The following is a 20,973-nucleotide window of genomic DNA, read 5'->3' as shown; positions in this document are numbered from 1 at the left end:
TATCAATTGGTAGCACTAAGCACAGTCATGGTTGCACTTCCCATCATGCATTTGGGCATGGCTACAGTATCATTTACTGAAAGCTCAACAAATACACTAGATGGCAATATTTAGCCACAATATACAAGGTCACAAGTCTTTCTATCCGTGGATCCCTCTCACAGAAAGAATGTTAATAATGTAAATGCCATCTTGAGGATTTATTGTCATAATAAACAAATACAGTACTTATGTACTGTATGTTGAATGTATATATTCGTCTGAGTTTTATTCATTTTTTTCTTAATGCATTGCCAAAATGTATATGATCGGGAAAAATTAACAGGAATGATTGGAATTGAATCAGGAGCAAAAAAAAAAAGCAATCGGATCGAGAAATATCGGGATCGGCAGATACTCAAACTAAAACGATCGGGATCGGATTGGGGGCAAAAATACATGAACAACCCTATTAAGATGGAAAATATAATTTGTAATTTTGAGGGCCCGCGGTGTTGATACTAACATTTCATAAGACTGATGAATAAGATCCCAAATGAAATATAATACATTACATCAGACCCGGCGGCATGGGCGGGCATTAGTGGGCTAGGCCCGTCCTGAGAGACTGCTGTGCCCGCCCTAGCTCGATTAGACTGTACTGTGTAATTTTATTTTTTTTTTAATCTCCCACAAAAACCACACACACACGGAGAGGAGGAACCCTCTATTCATCCTATCTTGATCTGTCGTCATTCAATTCAACCAATGAAGCAGCTAATAAAGGCACTTTCTAGCCAATCACAGATAAGGGGGGCGGGCCAAGTAGCCGGATATTGGGTGCTTATGTTTATCAGTGCATATGTTATGTTTATGCTGAAGCACTTTAGTTAAACAAATGCACACAGAACTGCACCATTGTTTTACGCATACCTGTCAAGTTGTACAGTTTCGGTGTACAAATATGAACAGATTTTTACATGTGTAAGCCGTACGTTAAAAAACTATGTTTTTCGTACCTTACGATTTTTTTCCCTCCGTTCAGATTCTGTCACCGTTTCGGCAACGATGCAATTTGTGTTACTACTAGGGTTGTTCCGATCATGTTTTTTTGCTCCCAATCCGATCCCGATCATTTTAGTTTGAGTAACTGCCGATCCCGATATTTCCCGATCCGATTGCTTTTTTTTGCTCCTGATTCAATTCCAATCATTCCCGATATTTTGTCCCGATCATATACATTTTGGCAATGCATTAAGAAAAAAATGAATACAACTCGGACGAATATGTACATTCAACATACAGTACATAAGTACTGTATTTGTTTATTATGACAATAAATCCTCAAGATGGCATTTACATTATTAACATTCTTTCTGTGAGAGAGATCCACGGATGGAAAGACTTGTGACCTTGTATATTGTGGCTAAATATTGCCATCTAGTGTATTTGTTGAGCTTTCAGTAAATGATACTGTAGCCATGCCCAAATGCATGATGGGAAGTGCAACCATGACTGTGCTTAGTGCTACCAATTGATATATCTTCTCTGCGTTGGAAAATAACATAGGGTATTAAGAAAAAGATCAACTACTACCTTTCTTCCCCACATTGCTTCCCACCATTATTCTAATAGTTGGGAGAGGGATTGTAAGGCTTTAGCCATTTAAAAAAAAGGCTCCAAAGGCTTCCAAAATTCACTCTACTCATTTTACGCTGCCTTTTAGCTCTATATACTGTATGTATCAAACGGCGCCATTATAGATTGACCGCGACAATGCGTGAGTGGCTCGTGCAGCGCATGCGGTAATTGCGTTAAATATTGTAACGTGATAAATGTAAAAAATATTAATTCTCGCCATTAACGCGATAAATTTGATAACCCTAGCTTAAGCTTAAACTAAAGACTCTGGAAGAGTGTAACACATTATGTCTGTAACGTTAAATACAGTTAGAAAACGATTAAAAAAAAATATATATATATATATATATATCTATCAAAAAAAGGCATGTCCGATATTTTTTTGCCGATTCCGATACTTTCAAAATGATGTGATCGGACCCGATCAATCGGCATCCCGATCGATTCACTTTTTAATTTATAATTGGACACACTAACGAACTACCTTCAAGTCAAACTGAATTGCGAGCTGAAGTGCTGCCATAAAAAACATGACAGAAATGGCTAAAAGAGCTACATAAAATTATAACAAATTACAAACAATTTAAATTTTAGTAATCATGATGTAGCTGAAGATATTGATATTTCTTTGGTTGCACCAGGTTATGTATTACAATATTACCAATAAATTCATATTATTTTAAAAATTGAGTTTTATTTTTGTTTCATATTGCACGCTATATAGAACAGTGTAAGATTAGTCACCAATTTGTAAGGGCATACATCACTATTTGTAAGATTGCCAACGGCCTCGGATAGACAGGTATGTTTTCGTTTGTTTTATAGATTTTACGATGAACTACTACTTGTGACTTCAGTGACAGAGAATATTTCAGTGATCTGATGTAGTAATGTACGGGTAATAACACCACTGTTCAGGCTAAATTTACGTTGAAGAAGTGAGCCCCCCCAAATGTAATGCCCCCCTGTAATTTTTTTCTGCAACCGGGTCTGCATTACATATGCATAAATTGAAAAACAATGTGGTGCAGTGTTTGGCTGGTTAGCACATCTACCTTAAAGTTATGATGTGATGGGTAAACATAACTACACTGGGATAGTTCAATATAAAAAAAATATTGGTGGTGATACGATTTTGTATAGCGAGCCGCAAGTGACCCGCTAATTCTCTATGCAGGTTAAATGTGTGTGAGATATGTTCATATTGACCAACAGATGGCGCTAATGTACTAGGTAAATTTAAGTGGGCAGCTCCACAACCTGTGGAATTTCCGTCCCTCAAGTTTTCCCTAGAGGCGGCATCTATCTAATCTATCTATCTATCTATCTATCTATCTATCTATCTATCTATCTATCTATCTATCTATCTATCTATCTATCTATCTATCTATCTATCTATCTATCTATCTATCTATCTATCTATCTATCTATCCATCCATCCATCCATCCATCCATCCATCCATCCATCCATCCATCATCCATCCATCCATCCATCCATCCATCCATCCATCCATCCATCCATCCATCCATCCATCCATCCATCCATCCATCCATGATACACGGTAACATCGGCTGATAATAACAATTAAGACGTCACACTGATAATCCAGATTAAAAAAAAATTCAACCGATAATGCATTCCGATAATTATATACTTGATTTAGGCTCCAAATGTGAGCAGTTGACGCAGTTTTGTCAAATTCTGCGCCGGCGCCGCAACCCCTTCTAAAGGCATTTCTGTGCAATTAAGTATTTGCTTTGCAAGTACTGTTAATATTAATTCATTAATATACATTCTTTAGATATTGTAATTTACTACTTGTTCAAATTTCATGTGGGAAAAGTAGCAATAAATTCTCTTTTTGCTCAGTAACAATTGCTCTTGTGTATAATTTAAAATTGGACATGGCTGAAAACCCTCAGGTGACTTGAAGTTGTGCTCTGAGACCCTCAAGTTGGCCAAATTTCAAAATTGTCAGATATGCACGTGTGATACATCATTGGAAAACTTAAAATCTCAATTTCCTGGGAGAAGAAAAATGTTGAACAGGAGGGCATTTAAAATAAATAAATAAATAAACATAAAAAAAACCTAAGTGGAGGTGAGAGCATGCAAGAGCATGATTAAAGACGCCATGATTTTATTGAGATATAATCGCGTACTTACCTCTGATTCAAAAACTCCATGCAGCATGTGTCATCGAGTGTCAAGACACAGCTGTGAATGGCCACAGCCGGATTTTTGGTGGATTTTATGGGTGAAACGTGGTAATATAACAAGGGTCGCGATGCAGAAATCGCGGACATCAAGGAGTGGTCGAGATTTGATTTTCATATATTTATCCGGGTAAACGTTTTTTTTCTAATTTTCTTTGTTTGGATCAATTATTTACCATCTAAAATATTGGGGAAAATGCTAAAGGGGTGAAAGTGGCTACAATTTCTTGCTGGAACTCCCCGACGTGAAGGTCACCACGGATTCAGAAATTTTATCTATTTATTTATTTTTTCCATTTATTTTTGTGGGGGGGGGGTCAAACCTCTTAAACTACTGAAATTCAAAGAAAACGGTTTTAGCAAGTTATTTCTATAACGCATACAAAAACGGATTTTCATTCAAAATGGTATTTTTTCAATGATTTGGAAAATAAAAGTTAACACAAACAGCAATAACCCCAACCTCCATCTCCTAATTTTTATTTCCCCTCATTTCGTCACATACTAAATGCCAAATCTCAATTTTCACTACTTAAGAAGATAGGATGTTTATTAAAATTGAAGTTAATGTAAACATTTACTTTTTGTTTATTTTTTAATAACATACTGTAAATCGGCAAAATCTTGACTTGAATCTATCTTTAAATGATGAAACAGTTTTAAAACTTTCATATGTCGAAAGTAGAGAGAAGGGAACTAATGCAATAATGGGAGCAAATCTAACAACTTTTAACAGTTGATTCAGGGTAAAGAGTAAATTAGGGTAAAGAATTGGGCTCGGGCCAATTGTACCAAAAACCTTCACAAAAAACTTCACATAGTGTGGCCAATGATTTTTTTTTTTTTTTTTTGAGGAAAAAAAAAAAAAAAAGCAATTATCACCAATTACTTTGCCAAGTAACTAATTACTCTTACATTCAGGTAATTGAGTTACTAACGCAATTACTTTTTGGGAGAAGTAATTTGTAACTATAATTAATTACTTTTTTCAGTAAGATTAACAACACTAGTGACGCCTCTCCAATTTGTGTAATTAACAGCACCTGTTACTTACCTGTGGCACATAACAGGTGGTGGCCATAACTATATCACACTTGCAACCAGTTAAAATGGATTAAAGTTGACTCAACCTTTGTCCTGTGTCCTTGTGTGCACCACATTAAGCATGGAGAAAAGAAAGAAGACCAAAGAACTGTCAGAAAACTTGAGAGGCAAACCTATGAGCAAGCATGGGCAATCTCAAGCCTACAAGCCAATCTCCATAGACCTGAATGTTCCTGTGTCTACCACGTGCAATGTTATCAAGAAGTGTAAAGCCCACGGCACGGTGGATAACCTCCCTAGATGTGGACAGAAAAGAAAAATTGACGAGAGATTTCAATGAAAGATTGTGCGGATGGTGGATAAAGAACCTCGACTATCATCCAAACAAGTTCAAGCTGTCCTGCAGAACGAGGGTACAACAATGTCAACCCGTACGATCTGTCGGCATCTGAATGAAAAGGGACTCTATGGTAGGATACTCAGGAAGACCTCACTTCTGACCCAGAGACATAAAAAAGCCAGGCTGGAGTTTGCCAAAACTTACCAGAGAAATCCAAAAACGTTTTGGAAGAATGTTTTCTGGTCAGATGAGACAAAAGAAGAGCTTTTTGGGAAAAGGTATCAACATAGAGTTTACAGGGAAAAAAACGAGGCCTTGAAAGAAAAGAACAGGGTCCCCACAGTCAAACATGGCGGAGGTTCCCTAATCTTTTGGGGTTGCTTTGCTCCCTCTGGCACTGGACTGCTTGACCGTGTGCATGGCATTATAAAGTCTGAAGACTACCAACAAATTTTGCAGCATAAAGTATGGCCCAGTGTGAGAAAGCTGGGTCTCCTTCAGAATTCATGGGTCTTCCAGCAGGACAATGACCCAAAACACACTTCAAAAAGCACTAGAAAATGATTTGAGAGAAAGCACTGGAGACTTCTAAAGTGGTTAGCAATGAATCCAGATCTGAATCTCATAAAACACCTGTGGAGAGATCTGAAAATGGCACCTTTCAAATCTGGCAGACCTAGAGCAGTTGATCAAAGAAGAATGGTCTAAAATTCCAGCAGAGCATTGTAAGAAACTCATTGATGGATACCAGAAGCGGTTGTTTGCAGTTATTTTGTCTAAAGGTTGTGTTACCATGTATTAGGCTGAAGGTGCCAATACTTTTGTCCGGACGATTTTTGGAGTTTTGTATAAAATGCTAATGATTATAACCGTATTTTGCGGACTATAAGTCGCAGTTTTTTTTCATAGTTTGGCTGGGGGTGCGACTTATACTCAGGAGCGACTTATATGTGAATTTATTAACACATTATGATATCATTTCACATGTTTTTTTGGTGTTTTGGAGTGACACTGATGGTTTGGTAAACTTGTTAGCATTTTCTTTATGCTATAGTTATCTGAATAACTCTTAATAGCTATGGCCACGTTCGCGTTCTGCCTTTGGCAATGTGTGTTCACTTGTATTATTATTTTTTATATTGAAACGCATGCTTTTAGTTTGTGGCGCTTTCACGCCCACGTGGGGGCGCACTCGCACTTGTTCTTGTTTACGTGAAGAAGAGCGCTCACACGGCAGAAGAATACGGACAGCTACGCAGCTCTAAATGGGTGGGTGAGTTAGCGAGAGAAAAATACGGCTGTGAACCTACGTTCATTGTTTATGCTTGTAAAACATCTCTACAGAGGCAACGCCTGTGTGTACAATCTTTTTTGTGGTTGTTGTGTGTTTTCCATCCGCGATCGGACACTTACAGCCAGTTGAGTGGTTGTTTGAACGATGTGCTAATGCTAACCGTTTGTGTCACTGCTGTAATAGCACCCAATTATCATTTATTTACGATGATGTGAACCTGTTTGGTATCGAGGATGATATAGATTCATCAAATTATACGGACGTCCGCTATCGTCATTTGGGAGTTTAGCTCGCTGTATAGCCAGGACCGAGCCGTAGCGTCCTGGTGAGGACAGTATATTCGCATTTCATTGTTCATGCACTGTACACTTATTCAGCATGTTGTTCTCTATTGTATCTTTATATTAAATTGCCTTTCAGTATGACATATCTGTTTTATGTGTTGAATTTTATCAAGTAAATTTCCCCCAAAAATGCGCCTTATACTCCGGTGCGACTTATATATGGTTTTTTTCTCTTCGTTGGGCGATTTATGGCTGGTGCGACTTATACTCAGGTGTGACTTGAGGTCAGAAAAATATGGTACTTTTTTTTTTTTCATTGTCTTTTGTATTTTTTCATTGCAAGCAAAATAAATGTAGATATTACTACCAGAGCATTTGTAATTGCAATCATTTTCTGGGAGAAATTGAGCATTATCTGACAGAATTGCACGGGTGCCAATACTTTTGGCCAGCACTGTAGTAATGATGTCAGTTATGCATTTCATCTCAAATGCGCATACAGTCAGGCAAACCGCTCTTGATCTTCCCTCATTCACAGCAACCGTTTAGTGTGTGCGCGTGACCGCCGCCTGTACTAACGCAGATAAATTACATGAAAGAGGTATTTAAACTGAGCAGAAATTGTTCTCACGTTACATGTTAGCATTGCATCCTGTCACCGCAGTTTTTCTATGCTAAAAAACCTTCAAAAAAGTCATAACTTGGCAGATATACAACATATCTACACCAAACTTCCAATGCTTGGTGAGAGTTGCACCCTGTAGGGGTCATTTGCATCAACTCTGCAGTACCAACTACAGGTAACAGAAAGTCACTCGTTTTACTTATACAGTGGGGCAAATAAGTATTTAGTCAACCACTAATTGTGCAAGTTCTCCCACTTGAAAATATTAGAGAGGCCTGTAATCGTCAACATGGGTAGACTTCAGCCATTAGAGACAGAATGTGGAAAAAAAACAGAAAAGCACATTGTTTGATTTTTAAAGAATTTATTTCCAAATCATGGTGGAAAATTAGTATTTGGTCAATACCAGAAGTTCATCTCAATACTTTGTAATGTACCCTTTGATAGCAATAATGGAGGCCAAACGTTTTCTGAAACTCTTCACAAGCTTTTCACACACTGTTGCTGGTATTTTGGCCCATTCCTCCATGCAGATCTCCTCTAGAGCAGTGATGTTTTGGGACTGTCGTTGGGCAACACGGACTTTCAACTCCGTCCACAGATTTTCTATGTGGTTGAGATCTGGAGACTGGCTAGGCCACTCCAGGACCTTGAAATGCTTCTTACGAAGCCACTCCTTTGTTGCCCTGGCTGTGTGTTTGGGAACATTGTCATGCTGAAAGACCCAGCCACGTCTAATCTTCAATGCCCTTGCTGATGGAAGGAGATTTTCACTCAAAATCTCTCGATAAACGGCCCCATTCATTCTTTCCTTTACACAGTCGTCCTGGTCCCTTAGCAGAAAAACAGCCCCAAAGCATGATGTTTCCACCCCCATGTTTCACAGTGGGTATGGTGTTCTTCGGATGCAATTCAGTATTCTTTCTCCTCCAAACACGAGAACCTGTGTTTCTACTAAAAAGTTCTATTTTGGTTTCATCTGACCATAACACATTCTCCCAGTCCTCTTCTGGATCATCCAAATGCTCTCTAGCGAACCGCAGACGGGCCTGGACGTGTGCTGGCTTCAGCAGAGGGACACGTCTGGCAGTGCAGGATTTGAGTCCCTGGCGGCGCATTGTGTTACTGATAGTAGCCTTTGTTACTGTGGTCCCAGCTCTCTGTAGGTCATTCCCTAGGTCCCGCCGTGTGGTTCTGGGATTTTTGCTCCCCGTTCTTGTTATCATTTTGACGCCACGGGGTGAGATCTTGCACGGAGCCCCAGATCGAGGGAGATTATCAGCGGTCTTGTATGTCTTCCATTTTCTAATAATTGCTCCCACAGTTGATTTTCTTTGTACCAAGCGTTTTACCTATTGCAGATTCAGTCTTCCCAGCCTGGTGCAGGTCTACAATTTTGTCTCTGGTGTCCTTCGACAGCTCTTTGGTCTTGGCCATAGTGGAGTTTGGAGTGTGACTGACTGATAATGAGTTAAAACTAGGGCTGTCAAACGATTAAAAATTTTAATCGAGTTAATCACAGCTTAAAAATTAATTAATCGTAATTAATCGCAATTCAAACCATCTATAAAATATGAAATATTTTTCTGTAAATTATTGTTTGAATGGAAAATTAAGACACAAGATGGATATATACATTCAACATACTGTACATAAGTACTGTATTTGTTTATAATAACAATAAGTCAACAAGATTCCATTGACATTAACATTCTGTTAAAGTGATCCATGGATAGAAAGACTTGTAGTTCTTAAAAGATAAATGTTAGTACAAGTTATAGAATTTTTTATATTAAAACCCCTCTTAATGTTTTCGTTTTAATAAAATTTGTAACATTTTCAATCAAAAAATAAACTTGTAGCTCGCCATTGTCAGTGTTGTTAATAACGGCGTTACAATATAACGGCGTTACTAACGGCGTTATTTTTTTCAGTAGTGGGTAATCTAATTAATTACTTTTCTCATCTTGGCAACGCCGTTACTGTTACTGAGGACGGAAAGGCATGCGTTACTATGCGTTACTATATTGGTCGAAAAGTCTGAGGGAGACGGACTCACCGAGACGACAGAGCAGAGCAGGAGCGGGGAGGGGGCAAGAAAGTTGTGACGCCAAGCAAACGCGATGCTAGGTAGCTCCAATAATACATGTTGTAGCCGATAGCCGACAAACTACGCCTGCTTGTTATGGTAGATATGGTAGACATGGTAGATATCACATGTACTGTATATAGATATAACTAGATGCAAAATGACAGACATGGCACTAAATGCGTTAGTAGACAGCCGCCATCTTAAAGCAGTAGGCTTTTTAGGACGGCTCTGTTGTAGAGAACCTTCCTAGCGAACCTAAGTAACTTTTTATCTAAAATACTTCTAAATCGGCAAAATCTTGACTTGAATCTATCTTTAAATGATGAAACAGTTTTAAAACTTTCATATGTCGAAAGTAGAGAGAAGGGAACTAATGCAATAATGGGAGCAATTTTAACAACTTTTAACAGTTGATTCAGGGTAAAGGGTAAATTAGGGTTAGGGTTAGGGTGGCAGGTTAGGGTTAAGAATTGGGCTCGGGCCAATTGTACCAAAAACCTTCACAAAAAACTTCACATAGTGTGGCCAATGTTTTTTTTTTGTTTGTTTTGTTTTTGAGGGGGAAAAAAAAGTAATTATCACCAATTACTTTGCCAAGTAACTAATTACTCTTACATTCAGGTAATTGAGTTACTAACGCAATTACTTTTTGGGAGAAGTAATTTGTAACTATAATTAATTACTTTTTTTCAGTAAGATTAACAACACTGGCCATTGTTGATGTCAATAATTACACAATGCTCATGTGCTTAAACCCATAAAATCAGTCGCACCAAAGCACCAGCAGAGGGAGACAAAAAAACACAAGGAACAACTGGACATGACATTGCTGTCATTTTAATCCGCATTTACGTTAATTGCGTCAAATATTTTAACGTGATTAATTTTAAAAAATTAATTACCGCCCTTTAACGCGATAATTTTGACAGCCCTAGTTAAAACATGATCCATTAATACAGGTAACGATTGGAGCCTCGTTAGACCTCGTTAGAAGTAGTTAGACCTCTTTGACAGGCAGAACTCTTGCTTGTTTGTAGTTGACCAAATACTTATTTTCCACTCTAATTTGGAAATAAATTCTTTAAAAATCAAACAATGTGATTTTCTGTTTTTTTCCCCACATTCTGTCTCTCATGGTTGAGGTTTACCCATGTTGACAATTACAGGCCTCTCTAATCTTTTAGAGTAGGAGAACTTGCACAATTGGTGGTTGACTAAATACTTATTTGCCCCACTGTAAAACACTGATAAAATATACATGTTAAAATGGATACAAAAAAAAGATACAAGTTAGAGCCAGTTATGAATGTAAAAGTAAAATATGCATGTATTGTAGATTTTAATTCAAGCCTAGCTAGTAAACAGTGAAGGAATGTCCAAAAAGTTTGCAGGCTGCATTGGAGCTGTCAATCATGTGAGCGGACGTGTGCGGGGGACAAGGCGACAATGCAGAGGGGGGATTGTGTGTGTGCTCGTGTGTGTTGGGGGGGCGCAGCACGACTCTTAGGGACGGCTCTCATAATTGGGGGGAACATCTGACTTTGTCCCGCGCTGGCGGCAGATGGTGGGCTGCGGCAAGAGGGGGAGATTTACACTGTCATTGTGACATTGTCCTACAGCCATTGAGACAATAGGCCAAGGGGGAAGGAAACAGGCTCGAGCAAAACTTCATATTTTGAACAAGAAAAAAAAAGCAAATGTTTTGGCTAAAACATGCCCTGATGTAGAGAAATAAATATTATGATGAAGGGTGTAGGTTTGATATCAACATTAACTAACTAACCCTATGGACCCTAACACTATAGACGATATACAGTGGTATGAAAAAGTTTCAGAACCTTTTGGAATTTCTCACATTTCTGCATAAAATCACTATCAAATGTGAGCTGATCTTTGTCAAAATCTCACAGATGAAAGAACAGTGTCTGCTTTAACGAAAACCACTAATACATTTATTAGTTTTCATATTTTAATGAGGATAGTATGCAAACAATGATTGAAGCATCACATTAATATTTTGTGCCCCCCTCCCCTTTGGCACCAATAACTTCAACCAGACGCTTCCTGTAGCTGCAGATCAGTCTGGCACATCAATCAGGACTAATCTTGGCCCATTCTTCTCTAGTAAATTGCTGTAGTTCAGTCAGATTCCTGGGATGTCTGGCATGAATCGCTGTCTTTAGGTCATGCCACAGCATCTCAATGGGGTTCAAGTCTGGACTTTGACTTGGCCACTCCAGGATGTGTATTTTGTCCTTCTGAAACCATTCTGAAGTCGATTTACTTCTGTGTTTTGGATCATTGTCTTATTTCAGTATCCATCCTCTTTTTAACTTCAACTGTCTGACAGACGGCCTCAGGTTTTCCTGCAAAACATCCTGATAAACTTTTGAATTCATTCTTCCATTAATGATTGCAAGTTGTCCAGGCCCTGAGGTAGCAAAACAGCCCCAAATCATGATGCTCCCTCCATCATGCTTAACGGTGGGGATGAGGTGTTGATGTTGGTGAGCTGTTCCAGTTTTCCTCCACACATGACCTTGTGTGTTACTCCCAAACAATTCAACTTTGGTTTCATCAGTCCACAAAATATTTTGCCAAAACTTCTGTGGAGTGTCCAAATGTCTTTTTGCGAACATTAAACGAGCAACAATGGGTTTATTTTAGACAGCAGTGGCTTCCTCCGTGGAGTCCTCCTCTGAACAACATTCTTGGCCATAGTTTTAAATATAGTTGATGTGTGCACAGAGATATTGAACTGTGCCAGTGATTTCTGTAAGTCATTAGCAGACACTCCAGGGTTCCTTTTTACCTCTACGAGTATTCTGCGCTGAACTCTTGGCGTCATCTTTGGTGGACGGCCACTCCTTGGGAGGGAAGCAACAGTGGCAAACTCTCCATTTGTAGACAACTTCTCTGACTGTTGATTAATGACCATCCAGACTTTTAGAGATGGTTTTGTATCTGTTCCCAGCTTCATACAAATCAACAATCCTTGATCGAAGGTCTTCGGACAGCTCTTTTGACCAAGCCATGATGCACATCAGACAGTGCTTCTCATCAAGACAATTCTAACCCGATGTGTGTTTTATAGTGGGCAGGGCAGCTTTAAACCACTCATTAGTATTTGGGCACACCCTGACTTAAAGTGTGTGGTAAAAACTGGTTTCAATTCCTCGTTAAGTTGTCTTAAGCAGAGGGTTCACTTACTTATTTCCCCCCCGTCTGTCATTGTTTGCATGCTATTCTCATTAAAATATGAAAACCGATATATGTTTGGGTGGTTTTAGTTAAAGTAGACAGTTTTTTTCATCTGTGTGATTTTGAAAAAGATCCGATCACATTTGATGGTGATTTTATGCAGAAATGTGAGAAATTCCAAAAGGTTCAGATACTTTTCCATACCACTGTGACAGCCTTTCAAACAGCGTTTTTTTTTTTTCAATCGTGAGTAATCTATTTTTTCTTTTCCCATCTTTGCAATACGATTAGCATTACTGAGGATGTGAAGGGGCGCATTTCTACAATTTGTTTGAAAGAAACTCAAGTTGTCTGATTTTGACAGCTGTCTGGATAGAGCTGATGATCTAGCTGATCTTAGCATAACATTAGCGTTCTCATTAGCATTAGCATTTAGTGTGGCAAGTGTCCTTTTAAATTCTTGGGCAACTTTTTTTTTTTTTTTTTTTACATACAGTTCGTGGCGTCCAGGTGAGTACAATTAATTTAAAATAATGTGCTGTTTTCTTGCTGAGTGTGCTTTATCGTCACCAAGTTAGCATCGCCTTGTTGACGCTGCAATATAATAATCAGGGGTTAATTTGCGCCGGATCCTGCCAGAACAAGATCCGACACCTCTTGATTTTGGCCTCCCAGTATTCCAGGACTTATTTGGGCAGATCCGGAACCTCTTGTATATAGAAAATAACAATTATATAAAAACGTCTTTAAAAAATGTATTGTAATAGCCAGGCCATTTGGGGGCCCTAAGCAAAATAATGCCAAGGGGCCCATATTTTTGGCCCACCATTTCGTCACAGTGTACTGTGAAACCCATACATGCAATCCAACCTATATGACCATATTTTGTATATTAATCAGATTTTGTTGCACTGCATTCTTCAAACTTCTCATCCCAAATGATTGTCAGTACTTACAGTAGATATCGCCAAACCTTTTTCTAAAAGAGGAAAGAAGTTAAGGAAGAACTTGTATTTTTTAAGCTTGTAATCAAGTATCAAAACTCACAAAAGTCAAATAAAGCAAACTGTAGTAAACACAATAGAATATAAATTAAACAATTGCCAGATTTCCCCCTATCTGGGCCCCCTAGTGGTCGGGGGCCCTAAGCAGCTGTATAGTCTGCGTATGGGCTGGGCCGGCCGTGGTAATAGCCCCGAATGCATGGGGAAAAGTCAGGAGTCATTGATGGCTTTCTCCACTTTATTGCGTCAACAATCAGAAAACAACAATAAACATAATACAATAATAAATAATAATAAGTGGAATGCCGCCACATTTGACCGCTAACTGTTGCTTCTCGCCCGTCTCTGGTTAAATGAGAATCTGGTTTTGCCAACTTTCACTCAGGGGCAAAAGTCAGGCTTCAAATTTGAAAGGAAAAATGATTGTGATAATTACCAATTTTGACTGATACGAAAACTTTTATCGCGATAACAATTTTTGTCATATCGCCCGGGTTTGGTTTAGAAAGTGAGGAGTTAGTGTAAACCTGACGGCGTGGATGTTGAATCTGGCTGTGGTCCAAACAACGGGATGCACTTTCCACCAATGAGAGCTTCCATCGCAACATTATGGAATCAGCCAGGCGGAGGCCCCTCCTCCTCCACGCTCCATCCTCATTCATGCTTCACCACGGTGCTTCACTTCAAGCCTCCTGACCCTCGGACCAACTGTTTTGGATCCGGGCTGCTCGTTTGCATTGACGACCACACTCGCAAAACAATATTGCGTTAGGAGTTAAGAGTTGCACCAGCAGATTGCTGGCGCATACTTGGACCATGATTGAAAACTGTGACGGGATCTCTTTATTCACTTGGTTCTAAACGCATTTTCAAGTGGATTCATATCGAGAAACACTCCAAAACATTTTACTTGATCAGCAACTTTAAGTTCTAAAACGGGTTTTCTTCATTTTTAGTTTTTTTGCATGTGACCCGGAGGAGCGCATCGCCTGTTTTCGGGCTGAGTTTGTCCGCTTGCTTTACCTCCCCGCCTGACTTTTTTTGAGTTTCCAAAAAGTGCACCCACTATTGAGGACAGGGCTTAAATGTTTGGGATTCAGGAGCATTTGATGCGAGAAGTGAGCGGATTAAAAGAGAGAACTCTTGGAGAGGAGATGGATCCAGTTCGCTCCTGGGTGCGTAACGTTGGCGTGGTGGATGCCAACATCGCAGCGCAAAGGTAATGTACATACACAGTAATTTTAAAAAATGATTTATTATGATCATCCATGGATGAAAAAGAAACTTGTTAAAAATGTCTGAATTATGACTTTCGAATCGAACGCGCCGTAAACTTGTTGCAAAATTGTCTTCTTGTCACGGGCCGAAAGAATGAAATAAGTCGTGTTTAAATGCAAAACGCGCATAAAAATTGTCACAATAATGACAAATAATTTTACAGGCAACGGATATCGAAAAATTGCATTGAAAAACTGTTAAGAAAAACGTGTTACGAATCGAGGAACATGAAGTTCATGACTAACTTTGCAGTGCTGAATGCTTTTGGAAGTTATGGGGGAAAATGATTTATGGCGCATATTTCTTTCTATTATCAATCAAAAACAATTACAATAAAATAAAATAAACTTCAAAACAGAAATGGAAACACTTTGATTCTCTCATTTGTCTGTTTTCTCATGTTTGGCTATAAAACGAATTCTAGATATATGTTCTTGTGCGTGCATGTTTAAAAACTTACCGTTACAATCCACATTTATCGGGAAATAAAAGATAAAAGATTTTATCTAATGCACAATATATTTAAAAGAAACGGGGAATTCATTCATTGGTTTAAAAAATTATAGTGATTAACGTAGAAGTACTTATTTCTTTATATAATTTGTTATTAAAAAAAGTGCATACATACAGAAATGTTATGTATTTCAAACGTATTTGCGCTCAACTGAAATAAACATTAGACGCACAATTTAGGGCCCCTTTTTTAAACAGTATTTTGCTAAGATTTAAAAAAACAAATATAATGTTATTGAATCAACATGAAGTCTACAATAAATAAATGTTTTGTGACCCCTTCCAAATCATCCTTTTTCTTGTCATCATGTCATTTATTGTCTCACTTGAAACAATCATTGCAATACTGTAATTGTGAAAGTCGCAGTTGGTTTTGAAGCCGATTTGGAGAAATGTGTCAAAAAGTTACAAGTGAATCTGAAGTTGAGCACTCAAAAAAGTCGAGCACTCCAAAAAACAACAACTTTTAAATAGGTGTGTTCATTTTATGTACACATTAGCTTTGTGTTTTTAAGAAATTACTGAATCAATTCTTGTATTTATTATGTAAATGAGTCAATTAAACAGTTATGAAAAAGCGTTGCTTAACTTTTAAATAGGTGTTTTTCATGGTATATACACATTAGCTCTGTGCGTTTTTTTTAAAAATAAATAAATAAATGAATCTGTTTTTGTATTCATTATGTAAGAGAGTCAATTAAAAGACTTGTGAAAAAGCATATATACGTAACGTGAATGCACAAATTGAAAAATACTTTTGTCACTCTGAGGTTGCAGTAGCTGCCACTACAGTGATCCCTCGTTTTTCACGGTTAATGGGGACTAGAACCCGCTGCGATAAGTGAAAAACCGCGACGTAGCGCCCCCCATGTGTGTTCAATGTATTTATTCAGATTTCATTGGAAAGAGATACGTATAAGACGTATATATATATATATATATATATATATATATATATATAAATAAAGAGATACGTATAAGACGTGTATATATATATACATTATTATATTATACATTATTATATTAATGGGGACTAGAACCCGCTGCGATAAGTGAAAAACCGCAACGTAGCGCCCCCCATGTGTGTTCAATGTATTTATTCAGATTTCACTGGAAAGAGATACGTATAAGATGTGTGTATATATATATATATATATATATATATATAATATATATACACGTCTTATACGTATGGAAAGAGATACGTATAAGATGTGTGTATATATATATATATATATAATATATATACACGTCTTATACGTATCTCCTTCCAATGAAATCTGAATAAATACATTGAACACACATGGGGGCGCTACATAGCGGTTTTTCACTTATCGCAGCGGGTTCTAGTCCCCATTAACCGTGAAAAACGAGGGATCACTGTAGTGGCAGCTACTGCAACCTCAGAGTGACAAAAGTCTTTTTCAATTTGTGCATTCACGTTACGTATATATGCTTTTTCACAAGTCTTTTAATTGACTCTCTTACATAATGAAGACAAAAACAGATTCATTCATTTATCAATTTTAAAAAAAACACACAAAGCTAATGTGTATATACCATGAAAAACACCTACTTAAAAGTTAAGCAACGCTTTTTCATAACTGTTTAATTGACTCATTTACATAATAAATACAAGAATTGATTCAGTAATTTCTAAAAACACAAAGCTAATGTGTACATAAAATGAACACACCTATTTAAAAGTTGTTGTTTTTTGGAGTGCTCGACTTTTTTGAGTGCTCAACTTCTATATATATATACATATATATATATATACATATATATATATATATATATATATATATATATATATATATATATATATATACGTCTTATACGTATCTCTTTCCAATGAAATCTGAATAAATACATACATATATATATATATATAATTATGTATCTGGCAGAAAACACTCAGGTGACCTGAAGTTCCGCTCTGAGACCCCCAATTTGGCCAAATTTAAAAATTGTCTGATATGCATGTGTGATACATCATTGGAAAACTTAAAATCTCATATTTCTGGGGGAAGAAATTTTTTGAACAGGAGGCCATTGAAAAAAAAATTAACCCCTAAACCCTGACTGGAGGTGAGAGCATGAGAGAGCATAATTAAAGACGCCACGATTTTAACGAGATATTATCGTGAACTTACCTCTTTCGATCCAAAAACTCCATGTAGCATGTTATCACCGAGTGTCAAGACACAGATGTGAATGGCCGGATTTTTGGGGGATTTTATGGGTGAAACATGGTAATATAACAAGGGTCGCGATGCAGAAATCACAGACATCAAGGAGTGGTTGAGATGTTCTTTTTCATGTATTTACCCTTTTAAAAGTTTTTTTTTTTTCAATTTTTCTTTGTTTGTAACATTTTTTTATCATCTAACATATCGGGAAAATGCGACAGTAACAACACAAATAAAATTATGCGATAGTTATGAGGTACATATCTGTGACTTATTTACAGACACCATTTTTTTTCATTGTGAGGTAATTTGTTTAAAGGTTTAAAATATGCGAGTAAATAATTTTTCAAAGTTTTTTTTTTTTTTTTAAATAAAATATTAGACATCACTTAATGATTCAAAGCTAAAAATGACAGACATTTCGTATAAAAAATATAATTACTTACGTTCTTTTAATGGCTTGTTGAAACAAAAGCGGTTGCGCGACATCTGTAAAAGGTTTTCAGGGTAAAACGGACAAATTTAAAATAGTTTGAGGGCTTAATGCGCCATGAATCTGCTATGGCAAGAGATAGACATATTGTTCTATCAAACAGAACAGTTCTTTTGGCTTGAAAAACAGCAGTTTATTTTAAAGAAGGGTGCAAGAGCAGAAACTGCTTTTTCAGCCTTGTCTGTGTTTTCTGCCAAAAATATTTTTCGATAAATGGTTTTTAATCACTTCAATTCTAATAACTATGATAAGTTTTGAACATGTTACTCTCCCACCGAATGAATTTTAAACAAGGAAAAAAAAGGAAACACCCAATCCATTTTTAAAAAGTAGATAAACGCTTGTCTCTATTAAATGCTTCATTGAGTGAGTCCACTCAAATCCCCTCAAGCTGCTCACTTACACAAAATGAGTTGCCACAGCAACTGTTTAACAAGTTAAACTATGTTTTGTTTAAACTAAGTTTTGGCTTACAAGTGTGTTTGGCAAGCATTTTCGTTATTCTCATTTAAAAATAGTTCTCATGATGGGGGTGGCACAGTGGTTAGCACGTCCACCTCACAGTTCTGTGGTCGTGGGTTCAATCTAACCTTGGACACTCTGATAAAGGGGGGAGTAAATGAACGTCCTAGAACAGTGGTTCTTAAATGGGGTTCGATGAAGGTTAAGAAACACAGAACCCTAGTTTGTACGCTGACTAAATTTAGGCAAAGTGGCATTTTAAACCAGGTTTTGGACTGGTTTGCCCTCAATTTCCAGGTTTTATTCATGAGGAAGAAATAACACATCTACAGGCAGCAAGATAGAGGTGCAACAATTAATCGATTAATCGACAAGTAATCGATTAGCAAATTAATCGACAGCTATTTTGATAACCAATTAATCGTTTAGGACCTTCTTCACCGTAAACTTGTCTAAATTCTTGAAATTATAACATACATGTAACTTCTCAGTTGTAAATATTAGCAGATTTCTTCGTTCTATTTTTGTTAAGTCAAAGTAGGACGTGAACAAAAACTGCTTTTAGTTTGGAAAACAATTCAAATTTTTGCCAATTTTTGGAAATCTTATTGACTAAACTAGCTTCCTAATGAGGCTCCAACAATAAGGCTCCAACAACTAATCGATTAAATCGATTAATAAATTAGTTGCCAACGAATTTGATAACCAATACAGTTATAGACAATTAAGTCAGGAAGCTGTAATAAAAATATTTTTGAAGGAAACAGTCATCCAATTTTTATTCGTTGTTACATAAAACTTGCCTAAAACAACTTCAAGGTAAATTGTGAAGGTGAAAGAAAAAATGTGACATTTATCCAATGAATCGATTAATCGTTTAATTAATCGTCCGATTAATCGATTATGAAAATAATCGGTAGTTGCAGGCCTACAGCCGGAACTGTGTAGATAATAATAATAATATATAAATAAATAAATACAATAAAATTCAGCAGGGCCGAGAACCAAAAGTGGTATTTGCCATGTGGCAAAATGGATTTTGCCATGTGGCATTTTTTTTGCCATGTGGCAAAATGGATTTTGCCATGTGGCATTTTTCCCCATGTGGCAAAATGGATTTTGACATGTTGCATTATTTTGGAATGTGGGAAATGGATTCTGATTTGTTGCGAAAACCAAAAGTGCTGTTTGCCATGTGGCAAAATGGATTTTGCCATGTGGCCTTTTTTCTTTGCCATGTGGCATTTTTTTTGGAATGTGGGAAAATGGATTCTGGTTTGTTGCGAGAACCAAAAGTGCTGTTTGCCATGTGGCAAAATGGATTTTGCCATGTGGCCTTTTTTCCTTGCCATGTGGCATTTTTTTGCCATGTGGCAAAATGGATTTTGCCATGTGGCATTATTTTGGAACGTGGGAAAATGGATTCTGGTTTGTTGCGAGAACCAAAAGTCATGTTTGCCATGTGGCAAAATGGATTTTGCCATGTGTCATTTTTTTTGCCATGTGGCAAAATGGATTTTGCCATGTGTCATTTTTTATCCCCATGTGGCAAAATGGATTTTGCCATGTGGCATTATTTTGGAACGTGGGGAAAGGGATTCTGGTTTGTTGCGAGAACTAAAAGTGCTGTTTGCCATGGGGCAAAATGGATTTTGCCATGTGCCCTTTTTTCTTTGCCATGTGGCATTTTGTTTTGCCATGTGGCAAAATGGATTTTGCCATGCGGCATTTTTTTTGCCATGTGGCAAAATGGATTTTGCCATGTGGCATTTTTTTCCCATGATGCAAAAAGGATTTTGCCATGTGGCAGTTTTTTGCCAGGTGGCAAAATGGATTTTGGTTTGTCGCTTTTTTTGGAGGGGGGGGTTTACAACGCATTGACTTGGGTGCTTGTTGAATGTCAATGCGCTGTAATGTAAAGTGTATGGTCAAAAATCACAGCCACACACGTTTTTCTGCCATTTCAAATGAATGGAAAATTTGGGCGTGCATAGCCGTCACTGTCATAGCCTGACTTGGGTTCCAGTTGAATGTCAATGCGCTCTAATGTAAAGTGTATGGTCAAAAATCACAGCCATACGTTTTTCTGCTATTTAAAATGAATGGAAAATTTGGACGTGCATAGACGTCAATGGAATGGACGTGCATGTGCTACCAAACTGACATATACCACAAAAAGTGCCACATTCGCCCACCAAAAAATGCCACAAACCAAAATCCATTTTGCCACGTACCCATAAAATGCCACATGTCAAAATCCATTTTGCCATATGGCATTTTGCCACATGGCAAAAAAAAAAAAATACCACATGGC

General features: G+C 37.5%; 1 protein-coding gene across 4 annotated transcripts in view; it reads left to right on the top strand.

The window, feature by feature from the left end:
* Positions 1–14,431: 14,431 nt before the first annotated feature.
* Positions 14,432–20,973, top strand: part of ebf2 (EBF transcription factor 2) — a 107,454-nt gene continuing 100,912 nt past the window's right edge. For all 4 annotated transcript variants that reach the window (XM_057832241.1, XM_057832239.1, XM_057832240.1 and 1 more), the window contains exon 1: positions 14,432–14,940. In XM_057832241.1, coding sequence (XP_057688224.1) covers positions 14,807–14,940 — 134 coding nt within the window. In that variant the 5' untranslated portion in view covers positions 14,432–14,806. The remainder of the gene's footprint in view (positions 14,941–20,973) is intronic.

Source organism: Corythoichthys intestinalis, chromosome 3, assembly GCF_030265065.1.
Source record: "Corythoichthys intestinalis isolate RoL2023-P3 chromosome 3, ASM3026506v1, whole genome shotgun sequence".
In the NCBI taxonomy this organism is placed as follows: domain Eukaryota; kingdom Metazoa; phylum Chordata; class Actinopteri; order Syngnathiformes; family Syngnathidae; genus Corythoichthys; species Corythoichthys intestinalis.
The sequence above is the reverse complement of the archived record's forward strand: the minus strand, read 5'-3'. Positions and strand labels throughout refer to the sequence as shown.